Source organism: Dicentrarchus labrax, unplaced genomic scaffold (genome assembly GCF_905237075.1).
Source record: "Dicentrarchus labrax unplaced genomic scaffold, dlabrax2021, whole genome shotgun sequence".
In the NCBI taxonomy this organism is placed as follows: domain Eukaryota; kingdom Metazoa; phylum Chordata; class Actinopteri; family Moronidae; genus Dicentrarchus; species Dicentrarchus labrax.
The window spans coordinates 6,455,059-6,482,904 of NW_026136720.1; the positions used below are offsets into that span (position 1 = coordinate 6,455,059).

The 27,846-nt window shown below is 41.2% G+C and overlaps 1 protein-coding gene across 1 annotated transcript in view; it reads right to left on the reverse strand.

The window, feature by feature from the left end:
• LOC127353525 (neural-cadherin-like) overlaps positions 1-27,846 on the reverse strand; it is an 83,078-nt gene that overhangs the window by 6,025 nt on the left and 49,207 nt on the right. The window contains exons 13-31 of the mRNA XM_051382803.1: positions 26,536-26,785; positions 25,736-25,863; positions 25,162-25,348; positions 23,506-23,649; positions 21,793-22,076; positions 19,684-21,292; positions 18,875-18,968; positions 17,887-18,071; positions 16,661-16,890; positions 15,896-16,173; positions 13,657-13,871; positions 11,915-12,042; positions 11,631-11,758; positions 9,453-9,576; positions 8,111-8,294; positions 7,660-7,826; positions 5,004-5,268; positions 4,183-4,366; positions 2,225-2,475 (exon numbers count right to left, since the gene is read on the reverse strand). Coding sequence (XP_051238763.1) covers positions 2,225-2,475; positions 4,183-4,366; positions 5,004-5,268; positions 7,660-7,826; positions 8,111-8,294; positions 9,453-9,576; positions 11,631-11,758; positions 11,915-12,042; positions 13,657-13,871; positions 15,896-16,173; positions 16,661-16,890; positions 17,887-18,071; positions 18,875-18,968; positions 19,684-21,292; positions 21,793-22,076; positions 23,506-23,649; positions 25,162-25,348; positions 25,736-25,863; positions 26,536-26,785 — 5,035 coding nt within the window. The remainder of the gene's footprint in view (positions 1-2,224; positions 2,476-4,182; positions 4,367-5,003; positions 5,269-7,659; positions 7,827-8,110; positions 8,295-9,452; positions 9,577-11,630; positions 11,759-11,914; positions 12,043-13,656; positions 13,872-15,895; positions 16,174-16,660; positions 16,891-17,886; positions 18,072-18,874; positions 18,969-19,683; positions 21,293-21,792; positions 22,077-23,505; positions 23,650-25,161; positions 25,349-25,735; positions 25,864-26,535; positions 26,786-27,846) is intronic.

Below are 27,846 nucleotides of genomic sequence, written 5' to 3' on the forward strand. Positions count from 1 at the left end.
ACCCTTATCTTATACTTATTGATTCTAACCCTCACCTACAAAGCAGTCAGTAGTCTAGCTCTGGTATACATTTCTGAACTTATGACCCCGTACATGACAGCGCAACCTAAGATCATCCAGCAAGTCAAAATCTTCAAAGGGAAGTTTTTTCAGTGAATCTCCCACACCCAGCCAATTCAGATTTTACTTACATATTCTATAAAAAACTCCTTTTTTTAACATGCTCTCACTTCATTCTTTTCTATGCTGTATCATATAATATCGTGAACTCAACTGTATATTTCTATTGCTATGATAAACATATAAGTTATTCATCACATCTCTGTGCCACGCTATGTTTTCACTGATGGGAGTCTATAATGAATAATGTGCACCCGCTAATGTGTCAATCAAAGCCCCGACACACCCGAGGCCTGAAAGGAAACAGTATGCAGTCAGCAGTTGACTCTGTATTGTGCTGACTGCATGAAAACCAAAAACTTAAATGTCTGTTAAACTCCTGACCAGAACTGCATAAAAAAAATCACAGTCTCACACAAATGCACTGCCCAGATGTTCATTTACGAGGCAAATCCATTGTTAGCTAAAAACACTATAACATCATGGGCTAAATGTTTTCTCAACTTGATTTGTATTACATTATAAAGAAGGCTCTCATTATTTTTTCATATAAACAAGATTAGTGAACTTTCTTTACTTTCTCTAGTAGTAAATAGTTGTATCATAAAGGGATATATGATCAAAAGTAACCAATTAGATAATTTTCAAATAAATTGAAGGGTTACATGCTCAATTATGGGGGAGCACTTATGCTCATTTAAGCCGTTCAAGAGCCACTGGATTATCTCAAAAATGCAGGGTTACCAAGCTTTTTAGTCTTGAAAGTTGACAGTACATGTGAATGAACAGTACAAATATGTAATTTCTCAAAAATAAATGAATACGTATAAATGTGTAATTCAAAGGTTGTGCATTTTTAATTTAATAGAAAATAATTTACCCATTTAACATCAGCAGAACAGAACCTCCTCTTGCATGGGCAGCTGCTTTTATTTTGAAGACATAGTCCTTGTGGGTATTTTCCCAATCTATCAAGCCGCTACATTATTCTCCGGCTGGTATGCTTTCATTTTCATTTTAAAATACACAATGAACAAAAGTGTTAACACAGAGATGCTGTTTGCTCTTGTGAATGGTTCAAATGTTTTTTTGCATTTTGTACTTTGGCACAAGATGTTTTTCTAGATTATCCTGTTTGCTACTGTTCTGTTTTTCTTGCGTGCCAGATCTCTCATCAAGTAACTACTCCTTTAACCTGGTTTATAACTAGGTTTAACCCCCTGACCTTAAGACTGTGAATGATTCTGATAAATACACTTTATAACAGACCTTAACCTAAATCTAACCATTAGCATACAATTAACCTAGGCTAACCTAACCCTAGCACAGACAGCAAGAAACAACAAAAACTGCCCACACTTTCTTTTTGATGCAAGGGATCCATGATTACAGCTCTGAACAGTGTACATAACACTAAAGTGCACAATATGGTGACATTTAGGGTGACATGGGAAACAGAAATGTACACAGAAATGTGGAAGGAAAGGCAAAGAAAAAGACATCAAGGGAGTAAAATGAGTGGATAGAGGGGTATAAAATAAGTTGGACGGATAAAAAATAAGGCTGAGAGTGAAATTGACTTCTGAAGTCAGAGCGTAACATTGGAAGAGACGGGGAACACAGAAGTGATGAGAAATATAGAAAAACACATAAAGAAACTCCCATATTCTCCAGGGACTTTTACAGCTTCCCTGTGAATCACAAATTAAGACATACAATGTTTCCCTCCCTGCTTCTCTTCCAGGGAAAATATTTGTTTCATGTTTCCACCAACCTCCCATGGAGAAATTGCATCCTGGTCCAACTCCAGAGATCAATATGACTACAAGATATGTGCATTTAGATTCCACAGAACCAAACAGGGGTGGAAAACAAACAAACCAGTGGATGATACACATAAAACCAAACATAATGCAAGAATTATACCATGAAGATGAGGAAAAACAAAAACCAAAATACAACAGAATGAAAATCAATGTGAAAAGACGAAACAGAAAGACACTGGTAGACAAAAAACATACAAAATACAAAATAAAAACACGAGAAGAGATGGTGACAGTGTTGGGTTACCACAGATAGAAGAGGACATAGTCAACATAGCTACCTAGAAAGGCCATGACACAGATGCTGATGGCGAACATGGAGCTGAGGCTGAGGCTGTTGCCGTCCTCGTTGTGGAACATGGCGAGCGTCACCTCGCAGTGGCGTCCCCGGTAGCCTTCGCTGCAGTGGCACGAGTAGCGGGACGGAGAGTGAGCCACACAGGTGCCGTGGCGGCACGGTCGGCTGGCGCACAGCGTGTAGACGCATACTTTGCCCAAGGAGCTCTCTTTGGTCATGTGGCCTGGAGGGCACCTATACACAGATGAGACAGCAGTATAAAGCGAAGACAAGAGACACTTGGGAAGCTGTCAGATAAAAGGAACACTTTCTTCTACAGAGCCATGAAACCTAAGCTGACAGTGTAAAAATAAATCCCTCAGGAGTTACACCTCTTATTTCAGATTCAAAGATATGCTCTTTGAAGGTTACAGTGCCGACTGTAACTGGGACAAAAAAAAAGAAAAAGAAACCAAGAAGCTAAGGTTGGCTTTGCAGTAGTAGTCCCTTAGTATATTTGTGCAAAATATCCCCTGAATATCATTCACCCCTGCCCCCCTACGTCTCTCAATGCTTTGTATCCTGAGGCTGTGCCGCAATCACAGAATATGGATATCCAACCACAGTGAAAAGTCTCACACTGTCTCAGAGTCTTGAAATCACAGCCAGGACATTAGTGGTCCTGCAGAGTTTAAAGGGGCAGCCAAGACTCTCACAGTTGCTGCTGTTATACACTATTCTCTCAGGTTGACACACAGACAGTGGAACAGGACTAAACTCAGCAAAGCTGCCATCTGGTGGACAATTTGATTTCAAGTGTGTTGCAGGAAACTCTGATCAGACACAGATGCACAAACTGTATTTGCTATAAATTGTAACTAATGACTTCATTATTATTAATAAATGGTTTACTAGGGTTTTATAGATCATTTATCAGCCATCAATTAGAACAATTTCAGGGATGTTGGTAATTAAATGTAATGATCAGTAATAAAAATTAATGGGCTTCTATTTTATAATAAGTCATCAGCAGATGTTAATAATGCATTAATAAAGTTGATACAGAACCATCCATTGAGTATGCGGCTGTAATTGTTAAAAAGATTTGAATATATGGATTGGGGTCGGGATACTCTGCAGGTCTACCTGATGAGCTCTCTAAAAGGACAAAGTCATGATGGAGGAGGATAAAGTGCCAGCCAAAAAGATTTTTCACAACCTGGCAACCCAAACATTGTTCTGACTAATGTCTTATAACCCATCTACAAAGTAGATGATTTGTAAATGATTTATTAAACATTAACAAAGTCAGTTACAAAAAAGCCTCTTCATAATTGCAGACACTGCTGTGTTAAACCAATTACTGTATTAATATTCACCAACCAACTTTGTTACTTGGTTGTTGTTTGAAATATATGTCATCATTTTCCATTTTCCAGGCTGTTCCCCTTGACATATTGTATTCTTGGACCGATGCAGTTGAAATCTGGTCACAGATGATTTGTCTTTTTTGGATCTTTTTTTTTTTGTTGCTTTGAAAACTCATACATATATATGCTGACTACCAGACCTTGTTTATAGCTATTAAATGATAATAAAAAGCACTCAACCTAATGTGACCCACCTCTGTGTGACCAGTGTTTCATATTGTGAATTAATTACTTTACATTTCATGAGTAATCTTCCATTTAAAAAGTATTTACTTTGTTTGGTAAGTGGTTTAGTAAGTTCTTTTCCAAAAGGTTATTTTATTTTATTTAACTGCTGTAAGAAATGCATACTGTGCAAGTGTGTAGGTCTTGATACAATTTATGAGTTGAGTGCTGGCGTTACTAATTTTATTATAAGCAAGGCTGTGGTATGCAGTCCCTGTATCTGGATTTATTTGTGTAAATATGTACAGAACGTGCCTGCATACTGTAATTAACATGCTGGCTTATTTATTCTGTATATTTACAGCACCTGCACTCATGGTGTCTCCAGAGATCCAAGCAGACCAGTGGGGGGGAGCAGTGATGTTTCCTGCAGGCTTCTGAAGAGCAGCCAATTGAGACGCCCTGCGAAGTGACCACCTGAAGCCCCTCTGAAGGCTGCTCCCGATCCAGAGGGATAGGGCGGCCGTTAAACCTCACATCACGAAAACAGCCTGGTGGGGTGAGAAAAAACAGAAAGTTTACAATGCCAAAAGACACACTAAGACACCAGTCCTCCGGCAAAATCTTTTATGGAGACACATTTACACCATGGCAGGGGTGTAAACTCAAATACACACATGTATTGACACACATAAACAGACTCGCTGACACACCTGCAGACCAATGCACACCCACACTCGCGCGCATGCATACACCCAAACAGCCTGAGGCTAAGCTGTCAGCATGGGTTTCTTTTTTTGCAGGATATTTGCTCTGCTGGTGAGTTTGCTCACTCTGTGGGTAGCAAGAGGTCTAACACATCATTTACAGATAAGTCCCACTGACTCATTTTCTCTCATCTGCTTAAAAGTAAAGGATCAAAACAGCTTTGGGTCAGGTTGTGAAAAGTAGAGGCACCAGAAAGTGGTAAAAATAAGCACTGACTCATTTACATGTCCATTAATTTTAAGAGGTATTCGTGTTAAGTGTGTGTGTTTGCCAATTAATCTATTTACAAATTAATCAGTTAATTCATTTACCCTGTCTATGGATTTTTCCACTCAACGATTAATTCCTTTTCACTCATTTATCTTAATTCATTCCATTCATTCTGTCTCGTTCTACCAAAACAGTCTAGCAGCCCCCTACCGAGGAAACTCCGGTTGTGTCCTGAGGGAAAATAGTTTCCAAGCATCACCACAGAGGGGTCAATGATGATCTCTTGACTCTGCCCAGGCGAGGCCGTAACCTCTCGTCTCCCTCCACCTCCGTCCAGCCGCAGGGTGAACTCTCTGCCATACCGATCCAGTTCCACCTCGTGCCACTCTCCATCATCGAGGCGATGGTGGGGAAGTGTCAGGTTATAGTCTCCATCTCCAAGGTTGTAGAAAACAGCCAGTAGTCCCTGAATAACCTGAGATACATAGCAGAGCTTTGCTGATTTAAAATTCAGGCATTCAAACGGACAAGAGAACCAAAGAAATAATAAAGATGTTTTAATGTTTGGATGGGATCCATCTAGATTTGATGAGTTTATTATTGTACTCCACATAGAAGACAATGGTAAATCAAAACAAGCTGGTCTGGTTTGTATCAGCTGCAGTCACACTATTTGTGTTTCAAGGCCTGGAATGGTTGTGTGAATAAAACTGTAAAATGGGGTGACACAAATTCTAAACTGGCAGACCGGGCCTTTAGCCATATTGTGCTGTGTTGATGGGCAAAACAGATCTTATGAGCATAACAACATTATAAGAAGTAGGCCAGCTCCCGTGGTGAAGAAAAGGCAGCAAAGGTTGGGCAAGGCAAGAATTGTGACACTTAACTACCCAGAAAAGTCTCTCTGTGTTGAATCTACCAGAAAAAAATGGCATGGAAATTTCAGTGGTAAAAATTAATTCAGCAATTTTGCAGCTATGATGCTTTGCAGAGCTGCCGTACACATGACTGCATGGCAGGAGCTGGAGTCATCCCGAAGGGAAGGTATACAAGAAACAACAATTATCTTCAGCAGTTAAGGATGAGCGAACACAATAGACTCAACCAATGAGGGGCTCCCATAACTGCAGCTTGTACATGTCCAAAGCTTAATTGGAAACAGTGGGGCAAGATAATTCACATTCAGCCCAGCCTGCATTAACTATTGCTCCCTCAGCATGGGCATCTTAAATGCGTCTCCCCCACTGGAAACAGACACAGGGTAAAAGCTGACTGTGCTCTCCCCACTGCCTCATCCTGCCCTCAAGTCCACAACAAAAATGAGCAAAGGACAAAGAACTCAATCAATAGTCAAGAAAAAATCTGATTATAGAAGCTTTCTGCAGCGCCCCCAGAGATCTACGCAATCACCATTAAGCACAAAATGTTCAAGTGAATTTCTGAAGTTGAAATTTCTAGAGAACTTTTCAAACTAAAATCACATATGATGCAAAAAAAAACAACAACTATGATTTTGCTGTTATTTAGGGGTTACTGGTCTTTGACAAAGTAGTCAACAGAGCCACTCACTCCCAGAAAACTCCCCTTGCAGAATGCATTAGATAAATGTTTTCTTTACAGAGGCACCATACTCCTTGGAGAACTGCATGCTGTTTATACCCAGCTAGCCCCTGGTAACCTTTGTGTGAAAGTGTGGTTATTTATTCAGTGTGCACTCTATCCCATATCTACCCTTAAGAAAGAAAGGGGAGAGAGACAACCCTTTAAATTAGGGCTTGTTGTCGGCAAACACACCAGGCTTGTGCTCAAGTGTTTCTAAGAGCTTTGAGACAACCAGGCTGAAAATGCTTCAGCGTGCTGCCGCAGACAGACATCAGATGTTTTATACAGCTCACCAATTCAGCTCCAGAGAGGGTTTCACAGAGAGGCTTCACAGCCCACATACAGTAGAGGCTACAGCCTTTTCCTTTTCCTGTCACAGTGGGACTGCAACAAGGGAAGAGGACAACATTGTTTTTCCTCATGTAGTGTAAAGACCCATAGAAGAACAAGAAATGAGGCCGATGTTTTAAACAATGACGTCTAACAAATAACAAGCACAAGCAGCGAGACGGACCAGTGGTGTGGAATATACCATAACGAAGACAGGTTCACTGCAAACAGCTGACCTGTGAGTTTGCCAAAAGTGACAGTCCTAACAGAGCCATTTACTTCCAGGTGCTGTTCACACTCTGCCTGTCAGTCAATGAGACAAAAGTGTTTGACAAGAAACACTGGCTTCATATCCACTCAAGAATGTGTCAGGCAGGAGAGGCATGCTATTATGAAGGTTTAGCAAAGTGAAGTAGAGTTGTCTCCTGAAAAATCACTGTGCGAGCGCCACTCAACCCCGGGTTGTGGCAAAGCGAGCAGCATGCATGCATGCAGACATGACTTTTGAGCTTCACACTTTAAGCAAGCGGTGTCAAAACCTTCAAGTACAGAGCAGGAAATTTGACCTTCACTTAAGAACACTCTGCCCTCAAATTACAGTGCGCGCAGTTGCTTTCTTGCCATACTGAACAGTACTTGAAACATTAACCAGACACAGAAATAACCTTGAATAAACAAAGCCCATTTTTTTAAAATAGCAGCCTCTCAATAGCAGCATTCCACAGACTTATTGAAAGACCTTGTCGAGAACATACGTGTCAATCACCAGCCCCCTCTGTATCCACCCATATGTCTCCAACCCTGATATTACTCACTCCCAGCCTGACAAGCATTTGCAGCAATCATTGTCTGGGCCCTAATCATCATTTTTCAGGCCCACAAACAAGACAATCAGAGCTATCAAGGTGGAGGGGAGTGACCAGCCATGACTCACCTCCAAGCGTAGATATTCATTCTGTTCTTGGGAAAGTAAGCTGAGGATGACACCAGCAGTGGCACGTGTCCGAACCCCAACCTGGACCCTTGTCTGTCGCGCAGGCAACGACCACAAGAGCTGGAATTGAATGTGGCTCCGGCCGTCAAAGGAGAACTCTGGAGCCGCTTGTCAATCAAAAACACAGAAGGCTTGCTTGATTAATTCAGCTGTCATACAGGGAAATACAAGAGGATATCAAAGCTAGGACGTGCCGTTCTGCAGAAGCACTTTATGTAAGGCGAGGTTATCTTCCTACAGCAGCAATGTGACGTTTTGAAACACAGAATTTCCCACATGTCCCATTTGGATTGTACACTTTGTGAGGCTTAAAATCCCTAACTCCACACAGATCTCACTGTACTTTCCCTGGAAACATCATGGTCAATTAAAAGCAATTTTAAACTCTCACCTTGATCACACTGAGGCCCTGTGAACCCTGGTTCACACAGGCAGCTGAAGGAGCCCCACTCGCCATGACAGCGTCCACTCTTGCCACAGGAGGGTAGTAGCTCCGTGTTGGTGCAGTGGTCATCAATAAGAGAGCAACCTGGCACAGTGTTGTAAGATTCCGCTGGTGAACCAAGGTCATATAGCTGAACGGAATGAAAGGAACAGGAGAAAATATTCAAAACGAGAAAAACTGGTGTTTGGAGGAACACTAAATGGATGTCTCTGTCCCTGCAATAATAGTAGACAAGTGAAAGAAAATATGATTGCAGATTGAGAAATAAAATTCTATCTTATTATTAAATGTGAGATGCAATAAATTGAAACCTGATTGCTGGACTGTTTAATAATATATCACATCTTGATTGATCTTGTCTCAACAGTGCTATTAACAAGAAAAACTAGAATACTATACACATTATGATAAACTGTTCAACAATATGTACAATTAAAACAAAAATTACAACTAAAGTACTATAGACCGTACATAAATAGTACGACAGAGTATATTTTAAACACAAACAATCACAGATAATGTGACATGATAATTAGTTATAAAATTCCTGCCAATTTCCATTCATCCACTGATTCAGGTGGCGGTAATGCGCCAAGAAAAAAAGCAATGTGGCATCAAAATGCAGTATAGAAGAAAACCGCTGGCAAGTAAACATGGATATAAACAATGCAGGCTTTGTAAATATTTTATGAGGAAGGAAAATGCTCTCAACATGTTTGTGTTTGACCTTGTGGAAACAATGCATTTTGGAGGGAAACACTGAATGTAAACAGAAAAGTTCATAAGCAGCTCCACAGGTCATCTTTAAGTACAATTCTGGATGCAGTATCACTTGTAATGAAGTATTTCTAAGTTGTGGTATTGCTGCTTTTACTTTAGGTAAATAATCTAAAGCTTTCTTTCATCACTGTCCCTTTTATTCCAATTGTGCTGAAGCACATACTGTACATCTGAAATAAAAGGTATAGAAACAACATAGATAGAATAATTTGACTAAACAAACTCCCGGCAGCTACGTGTTGACTACAGAGACTCACAGAGAGACAGAGAGGGAATTAGACCAGAAGAAAAGGTGAGGAGCAAGCAACATCAGAATTCCTCAGGTTTGCTAGTGTAGCCTTCAGGGCCAAGTTTACATTCCTGTTGCAGTGGAGTCCTCCAGCACCTATGTGGCCCGTCATCCAACACGTACGGAATAAAGGGATACAACATAGCAATCTATTCATCTACAACAGTCTTCATAAACAGGCCTCGCGGCAATGTATTTCTGCTTTTCTCAACACTGTACCTTGCTGTCCACAAATAGGTTCCTTATACATCCATTGTAGTGTTTGTGCTGCAGCTGTGGGTATTCATATGATATGTTCTCATTGACCCCTCCAAGCTGCATTACAAGACTTCCATTCAGATACCTGGGAACAAAAAGCATCTCTCACTTACAAGTAAACAGACAAAGAGAAAAGGTGCAAAAGAAAAGTACACAGGCACAATGTTCTCAGGGTTAAAACTCAAAACCGACAATATAAAGAAACACTGAATGCAAGCAGAAAAAAAGGAACATACTGTAGACACCATATTATCTGTCTTGGTTAAAATTCATGGTTTCAATTTTTTTCTTGCAGAGGCTGTGCTCACTGTTACTGCTTTATGACAACAAATGTGACATCTTTTTCTTATTCTTTTTCCCTTATTGTGAAAATAAATGCATGATGGGTAAATTACTTTTGCCTGAAAGGCTCAAAACACAAATTGATTCAGCACAACAACTCTTTGCTATTTTCAAAAGTACCTGCACAAAGTTGATGAAACAGAAAGTTTTTCAGTCCTAATTTTAACTTGTTAATTTTCTGTTTAACGACACAATTACCTAATAAGTTGAAACTTAAATACAGCGATCACAGTAAATCGGTTCTTAAAATGATTATTATAATTTAGTTATTTTACATTAATAGCAGCAGTAAAGCCCCTATGTACATTGTTAAGCTTCATAAACTCATAGCATAATTACACAACAAAACAATGATCACAGTGGCAGGCCGAGCCCACAATGGCACAAAACAATCTCAGCTGTAGAAAAGCAGAATCGGCTCAGAAAGATTATTTGGCTTTTTAAGGATAATATCTGAGGATTTCATCAACGATTTCTTTCCTCCAGAGCAGACAGCACGGTACATTGAGAAATTGAACACATTGAGCCTGAAACAATCTGAGTCACTATCTGATTTGATAAATGATTTCATGCATCTTGTACATAAACACTTTAGATACAATTTACTATAAGAAAAACTATGAGACTATACATATCAGTAAATATACCGGTTGCAGGGTCATCACTCTTCTTAATGTTGAGGGAGTACTGAGGGAACATGAGCTGTTTTCAGTTTGTCAAGTATTACTTACTTAGAATTTAGCACACCGGGGATGCCTTGCTCCAGCTAGGTTTTGCTAATTGTTAGGACTAATCGATTAAGCATTTAAGTCAATTATAAAGCAAAAAGATGAGGATTTGTTGATTTCACATCGTATTTAACTGGATAATTTGGAGTTTTGAACTGGTGGTCAACCAAAACAAGTAATCTGAAAACAACACTCTGGTTACTAGGAATTTGGAGTTTGGTTTTGGGTCTCTAATCAACATGAAAATAACCATTAGTTGCTGCCCTAACTAACTTTTAAAATACTTAATTTAAATGTTATTTTGTTAATTTGTTGAATTTGTTCATTAATATAGTCTCACTGTAACTGTGGGGCTTCATCTAATCTTTCAGGACCTGATCCCAATAAATAAATTTTGTGGTACTACATCAGTATTAATGTTACCAAGTAAGTTCTGCATGCTAGCACATAATGAACAAAATTACATATCCATCAATAAAATGCTAGTCTTCTAGAGTAGAACACATATGTCCTTTATCCAATTAAACTAGTGTTGACACACTGTGCATGTCTTAATATCCTTAATATACAGCAGCATACCTAGTTACCGCATCTGTATGTATGTAAAATTGACTTTATTTTTCCCTTTTACCACTTTGCAAATTGCTGTCTCCAGGATTGTTTACCCCTGTGGGGACACAGGGAATTTAGACACTGTCCCTGTGCACCATGCACTGTTTTAGATTTAAAAACAGTGAAGAGAACAAAACCTTAGTAGATTAGTAGTTTGCAAGCAAGAAAAACCCCAGAAGGATCTCTGGAGAATTTCCTTAACTCTAATTGTTGGCTACTTCAACCATAAATACAAGGATTCATGAAAACAAACATGTAGGCCAGATTTATTTCTTTATTTACAAATATGTTCATTTATTTATTATAAAATATAAAAAATACAATTTATTATTTATCTCAAGATTTAGAATTGAAAGCCTGAGGTGCTTATTCGCAACTTTTAGGATTCAGAAGAGCGGCCTGGTTTATGTTTTGTGCAGTGCTGGTCAGACTTGTTTCATTTAATTATTGATCTTACTTGTCCCTGTTTGGTGTGACGCCTCGGATTTCACAGGATGAGCGGTCCTCTGTCATTGCCCATGAGTCCACGCCTTCTGTCTCCATGATAATCGCACTGGAACATCGATCGAGAGTGAAGCGCACTTCCTTTAAGTTGAAGGGAGAGTGGATAGAGGTCATTGCTGCTGCGTAGTATGTGCATATGTGAGTATACTGTAGCCAAGCACTCTGTAAAAATGAATCTTTTTCATACACAGGAAGAGAGTACATGTAAATGTGTTAGCATGAATGCACTTCTCTTACTTTACTGTTGCTCCGCACGTCAAGGCGATGCCAGCGTCTGTCAGCCACCCCGACATTGTTTGTTAACTGGAGGACCAGGGTCCCAGAACCGTGGTTAATTTTTAGACTGGGGGTCCCACCAATCAGTTCTGGGGAGAAGAGAGGGGAATAAAAATAGATCATTAATGCACCTGAATTAAAAGTTTTCAACCCAAAAACAGGCAACTCTTAGAAAAAACAGCTTAACCTGCTTGCACAGATAAAATATACAGGCAAGGTCAAGAAGAAATTGTGATGAAAGTCACTGGGAACAAATAAAAAAACCCAGGAAAAATGCAAATTACTAGTGCATGCAGAGATGAAAAAACCCAAGGGACATAAAGCATTTTCACCTCAAACCAAAGATACAGTATGAACTAAAAAAAGAGAATAACAATACATAATAACATAACTGGATTACAACAAGAAACCTGTATGAAACGAGAAACAAGGTGATGGAGAATAGTTACACATGGTTGTGAGGAAGGAAATATCAATCAAAAGGTCGGATCACCCAAATTACTGCTCACAGCGAGCTGTGTGAATCATTCAGTAACGATGACACTGTTTCTAGAATGAGATGTGGCTACAATTTTTTTTTCAAATCTCATTTTTAAATGATGTGAGCCCCACAAATGAAATTTAATTCACCTTTATTATAATGGGGTGGAGGCAGAAATCTGACAGACACAAGTCTCAAAACTAGAGCAAAAAAACCCCCAAAACTATCTGCGTGGCTAGATAAATGAGAAAATGTGCTTTTTGTGTCATTTGGGTGAACCAACCCAGTTAACCCCAGTGGGAAAAAGGAAATTATGGAGACAGAAAATGGTAATTAGAGACTCCATGTGTGTTTGTTTATGTGTTTGTTTGAGTGTGTGCAAGAGAGACTGTGCAAGTTAAGACAGCATTGATAGCTACAGTACTGCACAAAATACATGATTTGGAATAGTTGCTATCGTATTCTATAAATAATTATATATAATATTCCAGATACATAATTATTCCAACGTCACTTTAACACTCTTTATCATTAATCAACATCATTATTATCCTGTGCCAGTAACTTCATCAATAATCAGCAGTGTTGCACAATATATTACTGATTATATCACTATATAATACTATTTACACCTGCTCGTTCAACTAAGAAATAAATGTTTATTCAAAACACATCCCTATAGTACCAATAACTAACATGAATCATTACAGTAATGAGGCTGCACAGAAATATTACTCTTTTGCAATTCTAACTATACACAATCCCCTTTTCAGTTTGATAACATTTTTATTACTGTCCTTTGTCTTGAGGTTTCAAGTTCAAGCCTTTGTGTCAGCAAGAATAAACCCTGCTGATGTGTCCTTGAGTGAGACACTGAACGTCTAACAGCCACAGAGTCTGTTCAGAAGACGAACCACTGCTCTGGTGCTGAAGCAGGAGGTAAACAAAACAGAATCCCTTGTTGCACACAACAACGTATTATATACACATTAGACAGTAAAACTAGGTTGCCATTGTAGCACCACATTAAGTACTTACTGTAAACCTCAGTAGTGTGAGCGCTCATATCCCTCAGCAGTACACTAACGAACAAAATTTGCCACATATATCTGATTAGTTACCACCCAGTAATTAAACACGCAAAATGAAGTTCCAAGTTTTAGTGCAATAATGGTCTGCAGGCCCCGTGGCACACATCTAATTATCCAGTCTCATTTTTTACCTATGGCCATGTAGTCCTCAGCATCCCCAGGCAGCAGAGTGGCCAACGGGCCGGCATACAGCAGCAGTCCGTCGTCTTCCTCCGTCATAAACTCTAGTGAAAGATGGCTATCAAAGCATGGCCTTATTGGGGGAAACCAGGCATAGCCGTTGCCAAGGAAACTAAGTCTCGTTTGCTGACAGTCTGGCCCCTGAAGCTGTGGGGGGCAGTGGCACCTGTAGCACCGTGAAGAAAGAAGAAGTGAGGGAATAAAAGGTAAAACACGGGGAAAGAAACAATCAGTGTCACTCAAGTTTTGCGCTCTGTGAAATCTTCACACTGTCCAATCTCTGGATCTTTGTGTGGGGACTTTTCTCAAGCAGACCTGACATTCTTGTTGATTCACACAGGCATGGGCTTTGACTTCCACGCCGGCTGTGTCCACAGACAGCTAAGAAAGTGCTTTCATCAATCAATTGTTTGCATTACCCATAAAGCCCTGAATATTCAATTCTACATTAAATCAATTAGCTATGAACACAAGATTACTCCAGCCTATTCTTTATCTATCACAGCTGCCCGAGCTCAACCCTCTGGAGACTCTTCCTGCTCGGCACATCACATCTCTTTTGTTAAGAGATAATTAAATCTGTTTCTCTCACTTTTCTATGTGCTGTACCATCACTGATTTCCTGGACTTTTTCTCACTTATCCCCAACTGCCTCATTCTCATTCTTAAATTATTACACACTTTGGTTAATATTTGTGCCATTGCCTTCTTCTTGTTCCTATCAATTTTGATTAGAGCTTGAGGATCACTGCTCTATTCCACGCTTCTCTGCAACATGTTTGTGTATGAGCCCATAATGGTAAATATTAATAATCGTACAAAAACACCATAAAGGAAGAGATACATGCAGTGATGAAAAACAGCCCGTTCCATCACTGCGATGGAGAGGATGGAAGGGACCAGTTGATCTCATCCTGTCCCCTCCACTGCAGGCATGTGAGACAAGCTGGCTTTGCTGATAATGTCAAAGCCATCTATTTTCATGCAGTGTCTGAGGAAAGCTGTGTGTACTGAGGCTGTTAGGGGCTGTTTCTCCCCATCGCTGTTTATTCTGCAGAGGGGCAACACATGTCAGGAATACTGATCCATACGCAGCAAAAGGGACGGCTTAGGCAGAGTGTAGCCTTATGCATACATATGCACACGCCAAGCACAGCACCTCACTCTTTCACTGCTCTTTCATGTGACTCATGAGAGCAATGCCAATTCAAATCAAGAAGTGCAGGGCATGTTTTTCTCACTTCTGACTGACAATATCTGATCAGCTGCTGACTGAGGTTGCCTGTTAAGCTCCTTTGACACAGAATGGAACCCAAAATTGAATTCTTTATGCTGGTTTGTATCATACATGAGGGCACATATAGCACATATGGGGAGATATTCTTCTCACAGGATAGAGGCTATTCTCAGCAGTGTGCAGATCAACAGCAGCAGAGACAATTTAAAAGATAAAAGTAAAAAAAAAAAAGATTTCTGTACATCCTCTTCGTGCCTACTGACTATGCCTTTGACAAACTTGCATGTTCATGTAAATGCCATTAAATGAGATTTTGAGAAGCTGTAAACGTAGAGGGGGGCCAGAGTTGTACTAATCCCCTTGCCCTATATTTATTTAATCTGGGCATTAATGTGTGCATGAAATGAAATGCGTTCTGTTTCTTGTGCAATAGACTCCCTACAGAGACCTATACACTTGATGTTGAAGGCCTTTATATTAACTATAAATATTTATCAATAATTAAAGTTAATATTTAAAGTATTGGTTGATGACCTTGATACAAAGGCTATGTTCATCATTTACTATGAAGTTCAGCAACACAGCACACCAGAACTTTAAAAAATCCATATCAGGCTATAAATCTAGAAACCTAATTTAACAATCATGGCAAGATACACTCAGATATGTACATACATGTACATTGCTTCCATGGCAAATAGTCCATAGTCTGCTACTCTATATTCAGTGGATAACACAGCAGACCAGCTCAAGCAAGTTAGGTCAAGTTGCAGGTGAAGGAGATTTTTCTCACAAGGGGGGCTGTTAGTAATTCTGGTCTCATTTTCCAAGATGTCACTCTTACAATAAGTCTAACAGGACTAGAGAGAAGACTCCTATTACTCTTTCCTATCTTTTAAGAGCTTCTTCCAACTCCAGTCCAACTCCCAAACGTCCGCAGACATGCCTCTCACCTGTATCCATTCTGGGTGTCGATGCAGGTTCCCCCATTTAAGCAGGGATTACTGGGGTAGGAGGAGCAGGGTTGGTGGGTCATTTCCCTGGCAGCGCAGCCACACACAGCCTGGGATGTCACCTTTACTGAGACCAAGGATGAAGCACCTGAGTCTACCAGGGTGGGCGAGTCACTGATGCTTAACTGGGTGGTGCAGCCGCTGGATGTCTTGCAGTCTGTGCGCACACACTCATCTACCTGCACCTGGCTCACATTCACACGCAGCAGTGACTGCAGCTGCAGAGAGTCAGAAAAGGGAAGAAGGGAGGAGATGAGGGAGACAAAAAAGGGGAATTACAATAATTGTCAGTGAAGATACAAGGATTTGTATCTCCAATGTTGGTGGTGAGGGGTAAACAGTGATATACATTTGGAAGGATAAAAGAGGAAGACGAGGTCTAATTTACATAAATGCTTTGAATATTCTGTAGCTGGTTGTTTTTAAAGGAGCCAGACGTACATTTAGAAATGACAAAGGAATCAAAAGGATGCACAATCAAAACACGGAAGAAAGAAATCGTTTAAAAAAAGAAAGGCAACATAGAGAAGAAATTAATGGGAGAGACAAAGAGACATGACAGGGCCAGGCAATAAACAGACAGAAAGTTGGTGTGGAAATAAAAGGGCAGATAAAAAGCTGTTATCTCTTCCCCTCAAGCTCCCAAGTGTATCACTTGATATATGAGCATTGATCTATATCTATCAGACACAATGGTATATATACCTTCTTTTTATGTGCGGTGAGGACAGCATGCAGTTTCTCTGGGCGCAGGTAGCCATTATCAGTTAGCACATAGAAATGTATGTCCACTGTTTCCGCCTCTCTGTCTGCGATGCTGAAAATGTTGACACTACCCGGTCTGACGGACAGGGCTTGAGACAGGAAGTCCCAGAACGTCTCCAGCCGACTCTTCCCCTCGACATGCGAGTCGATAAAATCTCTCGCTGTAATGCCTGCGGGAGACAAAGACAGTGGGGGTTCATGCAATAAGAACTACTGACTCGTCAATGACAACTACAGAGTTGATCAAAGTTTACTGAGTTCCTGATTCCATTAGCACAAGAGGTAGCCTAACATCTCCCTCTATTGATCCGTTTCCTCGCTGAATCATCCATAAGGTGAACGAGTCGTGATGCAGTCAAGTAAAAATCGTTTATTTCTTCACTGAAATAAAGTGAGGGTCTCTTGAAGAACTGCCCTGTACAAAATATTTTAATGACCCGAAAATCAGTCACATTTGTGGTACCACCTACCAGTAATATCTGGAGAATGTGGGCATTCATCTTTAATCTCCCAAAATGATAATGACTTGGAGTCAGAGGCATCCATAAAAGCGTTCGACTTTATTCGCCAAATGGCTTTTTAAATGTCAAGGACTTTACCTGACACTTCCAAATTGACCTTTATAACTCTGATTTGCTCTGAGAGACTGATAGAAAAATGCAGACTGTAACATAAACTTCAGAGTGTTAAAGAATAAGACGAAGAAGGAAACTATTACCAGCAAGCAGTGTCAATGGTTGCTTTACAATGATTAGAAATGTTAAATAATGCAAGTATAAAAATTTCTCCTGACAGCCTATTATTTCAGCGTTAACTGGATTGACAACCTGATAATCATTCAATGAGAAGTACCACTTTATTCATGCCTGTGGCAGATGCTGTTTCTTTCGAAATCAGCTTCACAAAGGAATTTAACAACAGCAGCTGCAACAAAGAACAAGCTTTCTGTTTTGTGGAGGAAGACTGGGACGGGGAATCCAATTGAAAAACTATTCCACTCAATATTGTCTTGACTTATGTTTTTGGGGGTCATGTAGAGATATAACAGGTAAACTAAGTTAATTCACAACAACACCCATCCACCTGCAGAGCTGCAGGCAGCCAGTGATTCAACATTAACACAGTGTTTATCCCATCAGGTGAGTCAGTGTTTCTGCTAACGTTACCGGTCAAACGCAGCGAAGCGGATGACAGGATGGCCTTTTCCTCCAGCTCCCTGACATGAACTCTGACCCCTGAGATCACATCGGGCCACACCCCATCAGACACCCCGACCCTCAACCAGTAGCTGCCTGCTGGAATGTTCTGTCGGACGGTCAGCACTCCTGAGCTGTGGTTCAGGCTGAAATATCTAGGAAAAAAAGAGAAGCTGTTTAAGTAGGAGATGACGGCGTCAGTGGAAGATGATGAAAAAGAAAGAAAAAAGGAAAAGACAAGTAGCATCTTTTGTTCCTGAGCTCTTGCTCAGAGGAACAATACCTGACAGATGGCAGACAGACAAGTACAGAATTGGTCAGTGGTACCTGGGTGTACTCCAGCAGGAAGTAAATGTGAATTCAGAAACAGAAAAAGAAAAACCGCCAAGAAGAAGAAGAAGGAAAAAAAAAAAGCAAATTATTTGGCTCAAAAACAGCTTGATGGTTGTCATGGTAACTGTCCAAATTTGTTATGTGAATAAAACAAATATGAAATTGGTATTTCTAATCTGATCTTAAGGGTGTGAATACCAAATAGCTGCACAAGGTCCCAGATGGAGTCAGACTGAGCTCATACGGGCTGTTTCATTTTCACCGGTGGACTGAGATTGCTTAGTTTGTTTGAATCTGATTGTATTTTCCAAAATGGCAATCACTGTTGACGGCTACTATTAAAAGTTCTTTTGGAAAGACTAGCTTATAGTACAGGCCAGGGAATTGGATCACAGATTAGGAGAAGTACCTGCATGTTTCAAGCCGAGTGATATCATTGAAAGAGGCCTTGTTAGAGGAATACAGCCTCGATGCTGAGTCCACATCCTCTTTTATTTTTCAAATTCTAAGCTGTTGGCAGTTCTTCTGGTACTGTATTGCTTTAGTACTTGTACTTGTGCTGCACATTTGTAGATCAGCATGTTCACAGAAAAAAAATTGTATGCATTTAACAGAGAGCTCTTACTTGGCTGCACTTGTCTCCAGAGTGTAGGTCTTGTTGTCCCAGTCATCAGGATCTGGGGCATACACCTTCCCCAGTGCCGCATTTGCCATCCTTCCTGTTCAAGGTAAACACACACACACACACACATTGATTCCGTCTGGACAGAATCTGCTGATGCCAACACTTATCTTTTTGTCCCTCTCTTCTCCTTATCTTGCATTCTTGTGTTCTGTTCTACTTATTATGCTCATAACTGTGGAGCCCCACTGCTGGAATGAATAGGCTCTCAGTGCTCCACTTCAGAGAGCGTGGAGCTTAAGGAAGCAGGGCTATCTCAGTATGGATTATGTTATTATCAACCTGCAGTGCCAGAGTACTGCAGCTGGGTAAACAATGGCAGCATGGATGAGTCACGGCACTCCTGTTTTCCACAATTACCAAAACTGCCTTTTAGCTGAGTGTGCGATCAAACACTAACAAACCAACATACCTAACAAACTTACCCGCAGGGTATATAAGAAGAATCATGATCCTTATCATAATGTGATGTTCAGATGAGCTTTAGGCACAAGGTTGGCAGGGGAAGAATGTGCTAAGGGCTTGAGTAAGGATTTGACAACGATATTACCATAGCAAAACATGGTTAGAATGTAAAAGGAAGAGTGCAATTATGAATTCCAGACTATGCCGAGCAGGTATGGGAGTGAAAACTTTTCCTGTCAACTGTAGCCTCAGTTTCCCCTCTTCACTCAAGTTCTGCCTGCGGTGAGAAGCTCTGTAGCGAAAGCAAGGGGCAAAGAGAATGAAATGAGGGGAAGCAAGGAACTCACCCTTGCGGCTATACACATAGACATCTTTTTCTCCTGTCTGATGGGCGTTATCATTCTGGTCGCCAATGGTGATAGTGAGCGTGTTTGTGGCTGTCACTGGTGGATCACCACTGTCAATCATAATCACTGGCAAGTGGAACTCGCTCTGTCTTTCCCTGTCGAATCTCCGCAGGGCAGTGAGTGTGGCAGAGCCATTCCCATGATCCTGTAGGTGGAAGTCGATAGAGTAGAGTGAGGGCAGGGAGAAAAAGAAAGGAGGCCCGTGCTCTGGGGAGTCCCTGTCCATGGCGTGAAGCAAAGTTGAGCTCCTGTTGAGCCAGACCACTTGAGGTGCTGGACTGTTCTCCCACAGCACAGGAGCGTAGGCTGTCTCCAGCTCTGGCCCGTTGTCATTCATGTCTAGCAGTGGTAAGTGAACCGTGACACTGCCAGTCAGTGCAGGGGTACCCCGGTCTGTCGCCATGACAACCAGTTCATAACCTGCCACCGTCTCCCTATCCAGCCGGCTGGCCACTGTGACTACACCGGCTCGGCTGACTGTAAAATGCCCATAAGGGTCAGACTGCGGGAGAATGCTGTACATAATGTCTCCATTCAGACCTGAGTCAGAGTCAGTGGCTGCAACCTGAATGATGCTGGTTCCCACAGTTACGTCCTCGGGCAAAGGGGAGAGCAGGTGGGAGCTCGGGGCAAACACTGGAGCATTGTCATTCTCATCCTCCACTTGAACCAGACAGTGGATGAGGCTGGAGAAGTCAGAGTCCTCCACCTTGATGGTAAGGTTAAACCGCTGCTCCACTGGCTTCTCAAAGTCCAACTTCTTTTTCAGTCTCAGAGTGCCCGTCTGCTCCTGTCTGTGGCTCACCATATAGAATCGTTGCTCCGGGTCTCCCTCCACCACACTGAAGGCCAGCTGTCCATACGTGCCTGAGTCAAGGTCCACAGCGCTCAGCTCCAAAATAGGAGCGTCTTCATTCATGCTCTCAGGCACACGAGCACCACACCAGTCCTCTCTAAACTTTGGCACGTGGTCATTGATGTCTGTTACCACTATAGTAGCGGTAGCTGTACCTGTCATACCCCCGCCATCCCGGGCCTCTACTACTAGACGGTGGCTGTCAGCAAACTCTCGGTCCAGACCCTCTGCTGCCACAGATATGGTGCCAGTGCTGGAATCAATAGTGAAAAGGTCTGCATTGTTTGTGTTGCGTGCATTCTCAGTAATTCGGTAGGTGAGGATTGCGTTCTGACCTACGGCTGCATCGTCAAGGTCTACCGCTGTCATTTCCACAACAAACGTTCCAGGAGGGGAGTTCTCCGCCACGCTACTGTGGCAATTATCAGGCGCACACGTGAAGGTGGGGGCATTGTCATTGATGTCCCACACGTTAATAATAACATCCGTAAAGCCAGTGAGTCCCTCGCCTTCTTCGTCGGTTGCCATGACAACAAAGCGCCAGACGGCACGCTCTTCTCGGTCCATGGTGCGCTGGGCATACATCTCCCCTGTGATGTCGTTGATCATGAAGTGTGACTCTGCCCCTTGGCCATGAATGGAATATCGTATGGCACCCTGGTCTGCATCTTTGTCTGGGTCAGTAGCTGTCACCTGCAGAGATAAAGACAACTTCTTAAGAAAATGGATATTCATTCATCCAGTCAAACCCAAATTACGCCTTCCTCTTATCTCTTTTTAGCCATCACCCAGATCTTCTATGCTTTTGGATTTTTCAGACAGCCGATTTAAGTGTTAGCACTTTTTCCTGACCACCTAAATTAAGGCAGTGAGCTCTGATCAGACATGTTTCTTGCATCTGGCCTCATAGTGTCTGGCAGCTTTACTGCTGATTTTCCCCACACAAGATTCATCACTACTGTCTCTCTGACTTAGTGAAATAATAATTCTATTATTTTGCAATATACACAAGAGTAGATTCACTTGTTATAGTAATAAATTGTAAGAAATACTTTGCTGCTGCATTCAGCCCCAATTAAAACACATTTTGAGATGCTGTTGATTTTAAAAAAAGAGCGCCTGAAAGATAATTACAGATCTATGGATTACAGTGATTACTGAAAAAAGCTACAGTAATCATCTCAGTCTCTCACCTGTAGCACAAACACAGGTGACCCATCAAGCTCTTCTGTGACAGAGCCATAGTACTCATTCATGGAGAACACGGGTGCCTCATCGTTCTTATTAACCACAGTAACCACAGCGGCCGCGTAGTCCTCCCACTTCCCGTCTGAGGCGAGGACCAGTAGTTTGTATCTCTTCTGCTGCTCATAGTCCAGTGGCTGTGCAATAAAGATTGTGCCCACCTCTGGCTCGATATCAAAAACACCACCCTTGTTGCCAGATGTAATCTGGTAGCGCAGCTTGGCATTGGCCCCTGTGGCAGGAAATAAGAAATGCATGATTTGGAATGTGAAATCACTGTCCTGATGCAATTAAACAGTTTCATAAACAGTTTTATAATGAGGTTATGGAAATCTAAAGTCAAAACAAAAGTGTAGTAATATTTTAAGAAGGTAGTGGACTACAGCAGGTTGCTGCTGGCATAATTTTTCATTCAATTTCTGCATGATGAAGACTTCAGTATTGTCGATTTCTTGCTTTAACCGGAAGCGCTATCATTCCAGCAACAACAGCGTAACCACAAGGGTATTACACCTCATTTCCTCCAAGACCTGAGCATTAGTAGGTTTTCATGTATCCCTTTCTTGTTTTGATTACTTAATTAAATGGAAACGTTGTACCTCGTCTCCTCTGCTTTAATCAGATACTAATTAAAAGAGCCTAAAAAGGAAAAGGGAGCATGAGAGTAAAAAGCAGCATACAGTAATGCACTCTTGATAGTGGCCCCTAGGGAAGGATTTTGAGGCCCGAGAGAGGTTGGGGGGTGGGGGGTAGTTTAGTAAAGAGGCAGTCAATATCTGAACTTATCTAGTGTGTCTCCATGGAGACTATCCAGTCCAGCGGTTTAACATTGGAATAGATAAAATAATCTTCTGGAAAGAACAGTCTTTGCTTTCAATCATCCTGTTGGGTTAAAGTAGCTACAATCCCATGTAAATACACTAATCTGTACTATTAACACAACCCCAGCTGACAAAGTGCTCCCTGCCTCCCACAGGGATCTGGCAGGCTTACAGCAGTCAAGCCCAGGGTGGAGTTTTTAAACAAGACAGATTGAGCATAGCCTTTCAGACAGAAGTGCAACAGTATTGCAACTTTAATGTTGGGGGTTGGTGTTATTCCACAGCTATTCATCATTAGTGCTGCTGCCCGGCCTAAGCTGCACCCCCGCTCGCCATAAATACTTGATTAACCGACCTAAACATGCCTGATAAAGGGATCTTAGACTACTGCTGTACGGAGGATGAGCAACTGCTTTATTGGTTAAATCCCGCCCACCTACTGTGTGGGAGCGTGTCACTCTTTTTGGAACATATGTGCGACAGTGCATTACCAAGCACTCAAATGACTACTGCTAAATCTAGAACACCGCATGATTTCAGCAAAGCTCAGGCCAGATTGGGGAAGACTGCCCACAGGGTCGCTTAATGCATAAGGTGCCTACTTGGCACACAACTGACTGCTGGAAAACTTACTAATATACTGCCAAAATATTTCATATTTCAAGAAAGAGAGCCTGGTGAAAAATAAAGAAAGCGCAATCTGGAAACTGCTGTAAAGTTGTCTCACAAAAACTTTTGTATTGGTTCTGGTTGGCTAGCTTCTTTAACCTTTATTTCTAGAAAGTGGCATCAGTGAAATCTCCTTGGGACCTTCTCAGTCTGCTGCCTCATCAAGCATACCTTCATCCTCATCATTAGCACTAACAGTGACAACAGCCAGGCCCACATCTGCATTCTCGTCGACACCGACTTCATACAGGCGCTGAGCAAAGACTGGTTTGTTGTCGTTGACGTCGCTGATGAAAACCCTCACATACGCTGTGTCTGCAAGAATGACAGAATGGCAGAAGATTAAACGACTTAGCACACAAATACACACACACACACACACACGCTTCACCAAACACTGTATGTGTGTATTCTCCCTCCATCTGTTTATTGATTCTACAATTCATTGTCACTGTTTAGTGGAGAAGAGGCACTTAACCCGACGCAATGTGCATCATTGACATGGAAATCAGAAAAAAACATTATTCACAAAGATGTGCTGTAAATTACATAAATTATTCATTTTGTCAAGAGTTTATTGTTTTAACAGGGGTAACTGTTTCAACTGAAAGAATAACAGTAATGGGGCTAAACGTCTTCAACAAGCTGCTTTTTTGCAGAGAGTAGATAAAGAACCTCTCTACTGGGAAGGTTAAATATTTATAAGATGACAAGTGTTTGTGTCTTATCTTTGCCCTCCTCATTACACTGTTTATTTCTTTAGTTAGAAAGAGTAAATTATCTGCTCACATAACACATGGGTGACATGTTAATTTGGAGCTGCTGCAGGGAGAGATGATGGTGGTGGAAAGTAGCTCTACTTTCTCTACTTGTTCTTACATTTTCCCTCCTCCTCCTCCTCTCGGTGTGTCCCAGTGGTGACGCAGCGAGACAGGTAATGTTTGCAAAGGAGATGAGCCCTTCTGGATGTGAGAGATTCGTAGCACAAGACGCAGCTAAGGCTCATTGCAAATGCTAAGCAGCCCTGGCAACTCTGGAGAGAAGGCTTTACTGCTCCAAAACATCACCCTTTACCCCTAATACCTCCTACACAAACATTTGCAAAAGACCCACTTCTGAATACAAACGTCATATTACGTCACTCTAGATACAGACTAAGGTTTTATCACTGCCAAAATGTCACAGAGAGAACATGGTAAACAAACACAAGCCTTACTGGTTAAATATTGAACAATGAAAATTAAAAAACGGGGGAGGAAAAAAAAAGGCTTTGTAACAAAAAAGAGAGAGCCAAGAAATCTCTGAGCTATTTTCACATGGAGCAGAGTGAGGCTGTCTGGTCATGGCAGTGGAATAAATCAAATTAAGATTCATTTTTCAAAGTCAATCCCAAGGTGTAAATGAATGTAATGTCATGCCAGTGCAGTCTGTTTAAAACACAGTGCACAGAGGAAGAACTCCTCATAGATGAGTTTTCAGTATTGCCCTGTAGGCCTATGGGGAAAGAAAAATGCTGCGATTTATGAATGAGACTTTGCACCAGGCCAGAGGTCACTTCAAAGTTAACTCTGCCAACTTATATATTTCTTACAAAAACAGCAATTTGTATGAGAAGATAGGGATACACTAAATCTTCAGTAACTGTCACTGACTTATTGTTTGTACAGTAAGGACCCCGAACTGGGCTTAGCATTGCCTGTATGGAAGAGTTTGAAATTTCGGCAGATATGGTTAGTCACCATCTTTGATTGACACCACTCCATGTCTGTAAGGTAAATATGAATATAAAAGTCTGATGTAATTATTAAAATCCTCATAACTTCTAACCTGAGTTGGGCTGCTTGTTCTTGCCAGGCCGTGCGGACTCCTGACCATCTTCTGACTGAACTTCCAGCAAATAGGAGCTACGGGCCTCCCGATCAAACACAGCTTCTGTGTAGATGATCCCAAGTTTTGGGTCGATGCGGAACAGATGGTGGTCGCCACTGCTGTCACTCAGCAGAGAGTACGTTATCTGCGGGGCACAGGGAATTAGAAAATTAAGCTACAGTATTATTTCAAGCAATAACTTGCAGAAATAGCAGAAATTAAAGACTTTGTGGCTGAAAATGTCAGGAAGTGTCTATCATAATCCGACAGTCTGTCTTCTCATTAAAGGCAACTCCGATCGATACTCTTTCCTACCGATAATGTCACAGTCACACAGCTGCGATGGCACAGTTCCCAACACCACTTCGACAACACTTTCACAACTCTGGTACAAAAGCTCCTGCACTAGAAGGATTCCGGTGTGATGTTACAGAAGGCGTCTTCTAGCATAACAAGGAGTCTATAGATGTGGTTGAAAATCTCTTCTTTTTTTGTTCCTGCACAACATGAACATAAATAGATAACAACAAACCTCTCCGTTAAGACCCAGATCTTTGTCATGGGCAGACACGTGGAGAACCGAAGTCCCAATCTGGGCTCCTTCTGTTACTGAGGCCTCGTAGATGGAGGAGGTAAAAAATGGCACGTTGTCATTGACATCTTAGGAGAGAAAAGAGATTTAGCAGCAAATTGATAAGGTGTTAATTTCCAGATAGTAATTAGGTAATAAATTCTCTAGCATCTAAAGCTGTAGCCTGTAACTGCGCACATTAAAGATTTAGGGGTTTGATTTTATGAAGGAAAAATGCAACACTGTTTGCTGTAGCTGCTGACTTGAACATTCTGGATGTTGGACTTCTCCACCTGCACATGGACTCAACATTACACTTAACGGTTAAAAGATAATCAAATGATCAACTGATCCTTTGGCTGAAGACAAATAAAGTAGTTTTGTGTTTGACAAACACTGAAAAAATAAAACAACCTCATGAAAGCTTCAAATAAATAAATGTGATAATTATATTATATAGTATATAACATATACATGTATATATGTATATATACTGCATATACTGTATACAGATGTTAACATTTATTACACATTACAACACCTTGATAGTGACATATAACATTTTGACAACCAATTTTATTACACAGCAGTTAAGTGTCACTCACTAACAGTTATTTATTTGCTATATAAAAATACATACTAAAATAAAAGGCACAATTAAATATGAACATACAGTTGCTGCCAATGGAATGCTAAAGTCTGCTTTCAATCTTATATCAAAGAACAAAGACAGTTAAAGTGAAGAAAAGTAAAAATCACACCTGTGATATTGATATAAACAGTAGTGAATGCTGCAAGAGGCACTGCTGCCACGTTCTGCGCTCGAACCCGGAGAGAGAAGAAGGGCGTGGTCTCGTAGTCCAGCGGCTCGGACACCAGAATGGATGCAGAGCCGTCTTCACGGTTGGGGGAAAGGTAGAATCGAACTGGCATGTTTGTTTCGGGGACCATCCCATCCTCCAGGTTATAGGTCACCCTTGGGTCACCCAGCTGAGAGGTAGCCTTGATTGTCTGAATAAGATCAGAAGTTAGATCATGATTTTGCTTGGTTGAAAGTGTGGATCTGTTCAAATTAAGACTGAGACAAAAAGCAGAAACAACCCATAGCTGCGCAAGTGGTCAAAAAGGTATTTGCAGAATAATATGAAATCTGCTTTCTAAGCCTATGAGGCTGACACAGATGCACATTAACATCAGTGCTCTTGCTTTAAAGGATTAGTTCAACATTTTTGGGTGATAAACATATTCACTTTCTTGCTATGAGTGAGATAAGAAGATTGATACCATTCCATAAAATGCCAGGAGATGGTGAGCTTACCTTAGCATAAAGACTAGAAGCAGAGGTAAAACAACTAGCTCCATCCAAATGTGACAATGTCTACCATCTGTATCTCTGTTACAACAAGATTGTGTAAATTCATAGCTTCACAGCTTTGTAGTTAGTAGGATACGTTTTCCCCCCAGCTTACAGTTGTTATTCCAGATACACTAAGCGTCTCTTGGCTCAATACAAATAGAAATGGTTTAATACTCAACTGCTTTGAGCAGCTAACCCAGCAAAAAGAAAGTTAGTACTCTGGGCTTATAGGAATAGTAACATTTTGGGAAATTGATGGAGATATGGAGATTGACTGGAGGCAATTACCTTAGCTTACCATAAAGAATGGAAACAAAAGGGGAATTAATTAGTCTGGCAAAACAAACAAGATACAAGGTGTTAATAAGTGAGCTCTAGAACTGCTGGTGGGTATATTTTTAAACTTTGGATGGAGCCAGGCTAGCTGTTTCGCCCTGCTTCCAGGATTTATGCTGAGCTAAGCTAACCAGCTGCAGGCTATAGCTCCATAATTAATGTCAAGGCATGAGAGTGGTATCAATCTCCTCATCCAAGCCAGGCAAGAGGGCAACTAGGTTTATTTTCTAAAATGTTGAACTGTTCCTTTAAAGGGATTCTCATTGGAGTAGGTCAGGTCACCTCTACTCAAATGTGACAAGCTACATTATTAGTAGGTCAGACCACATTTGTGGTGTGTTGTCTGAAAGAAGCACAGGTTATGTCAAATTGTGATTAC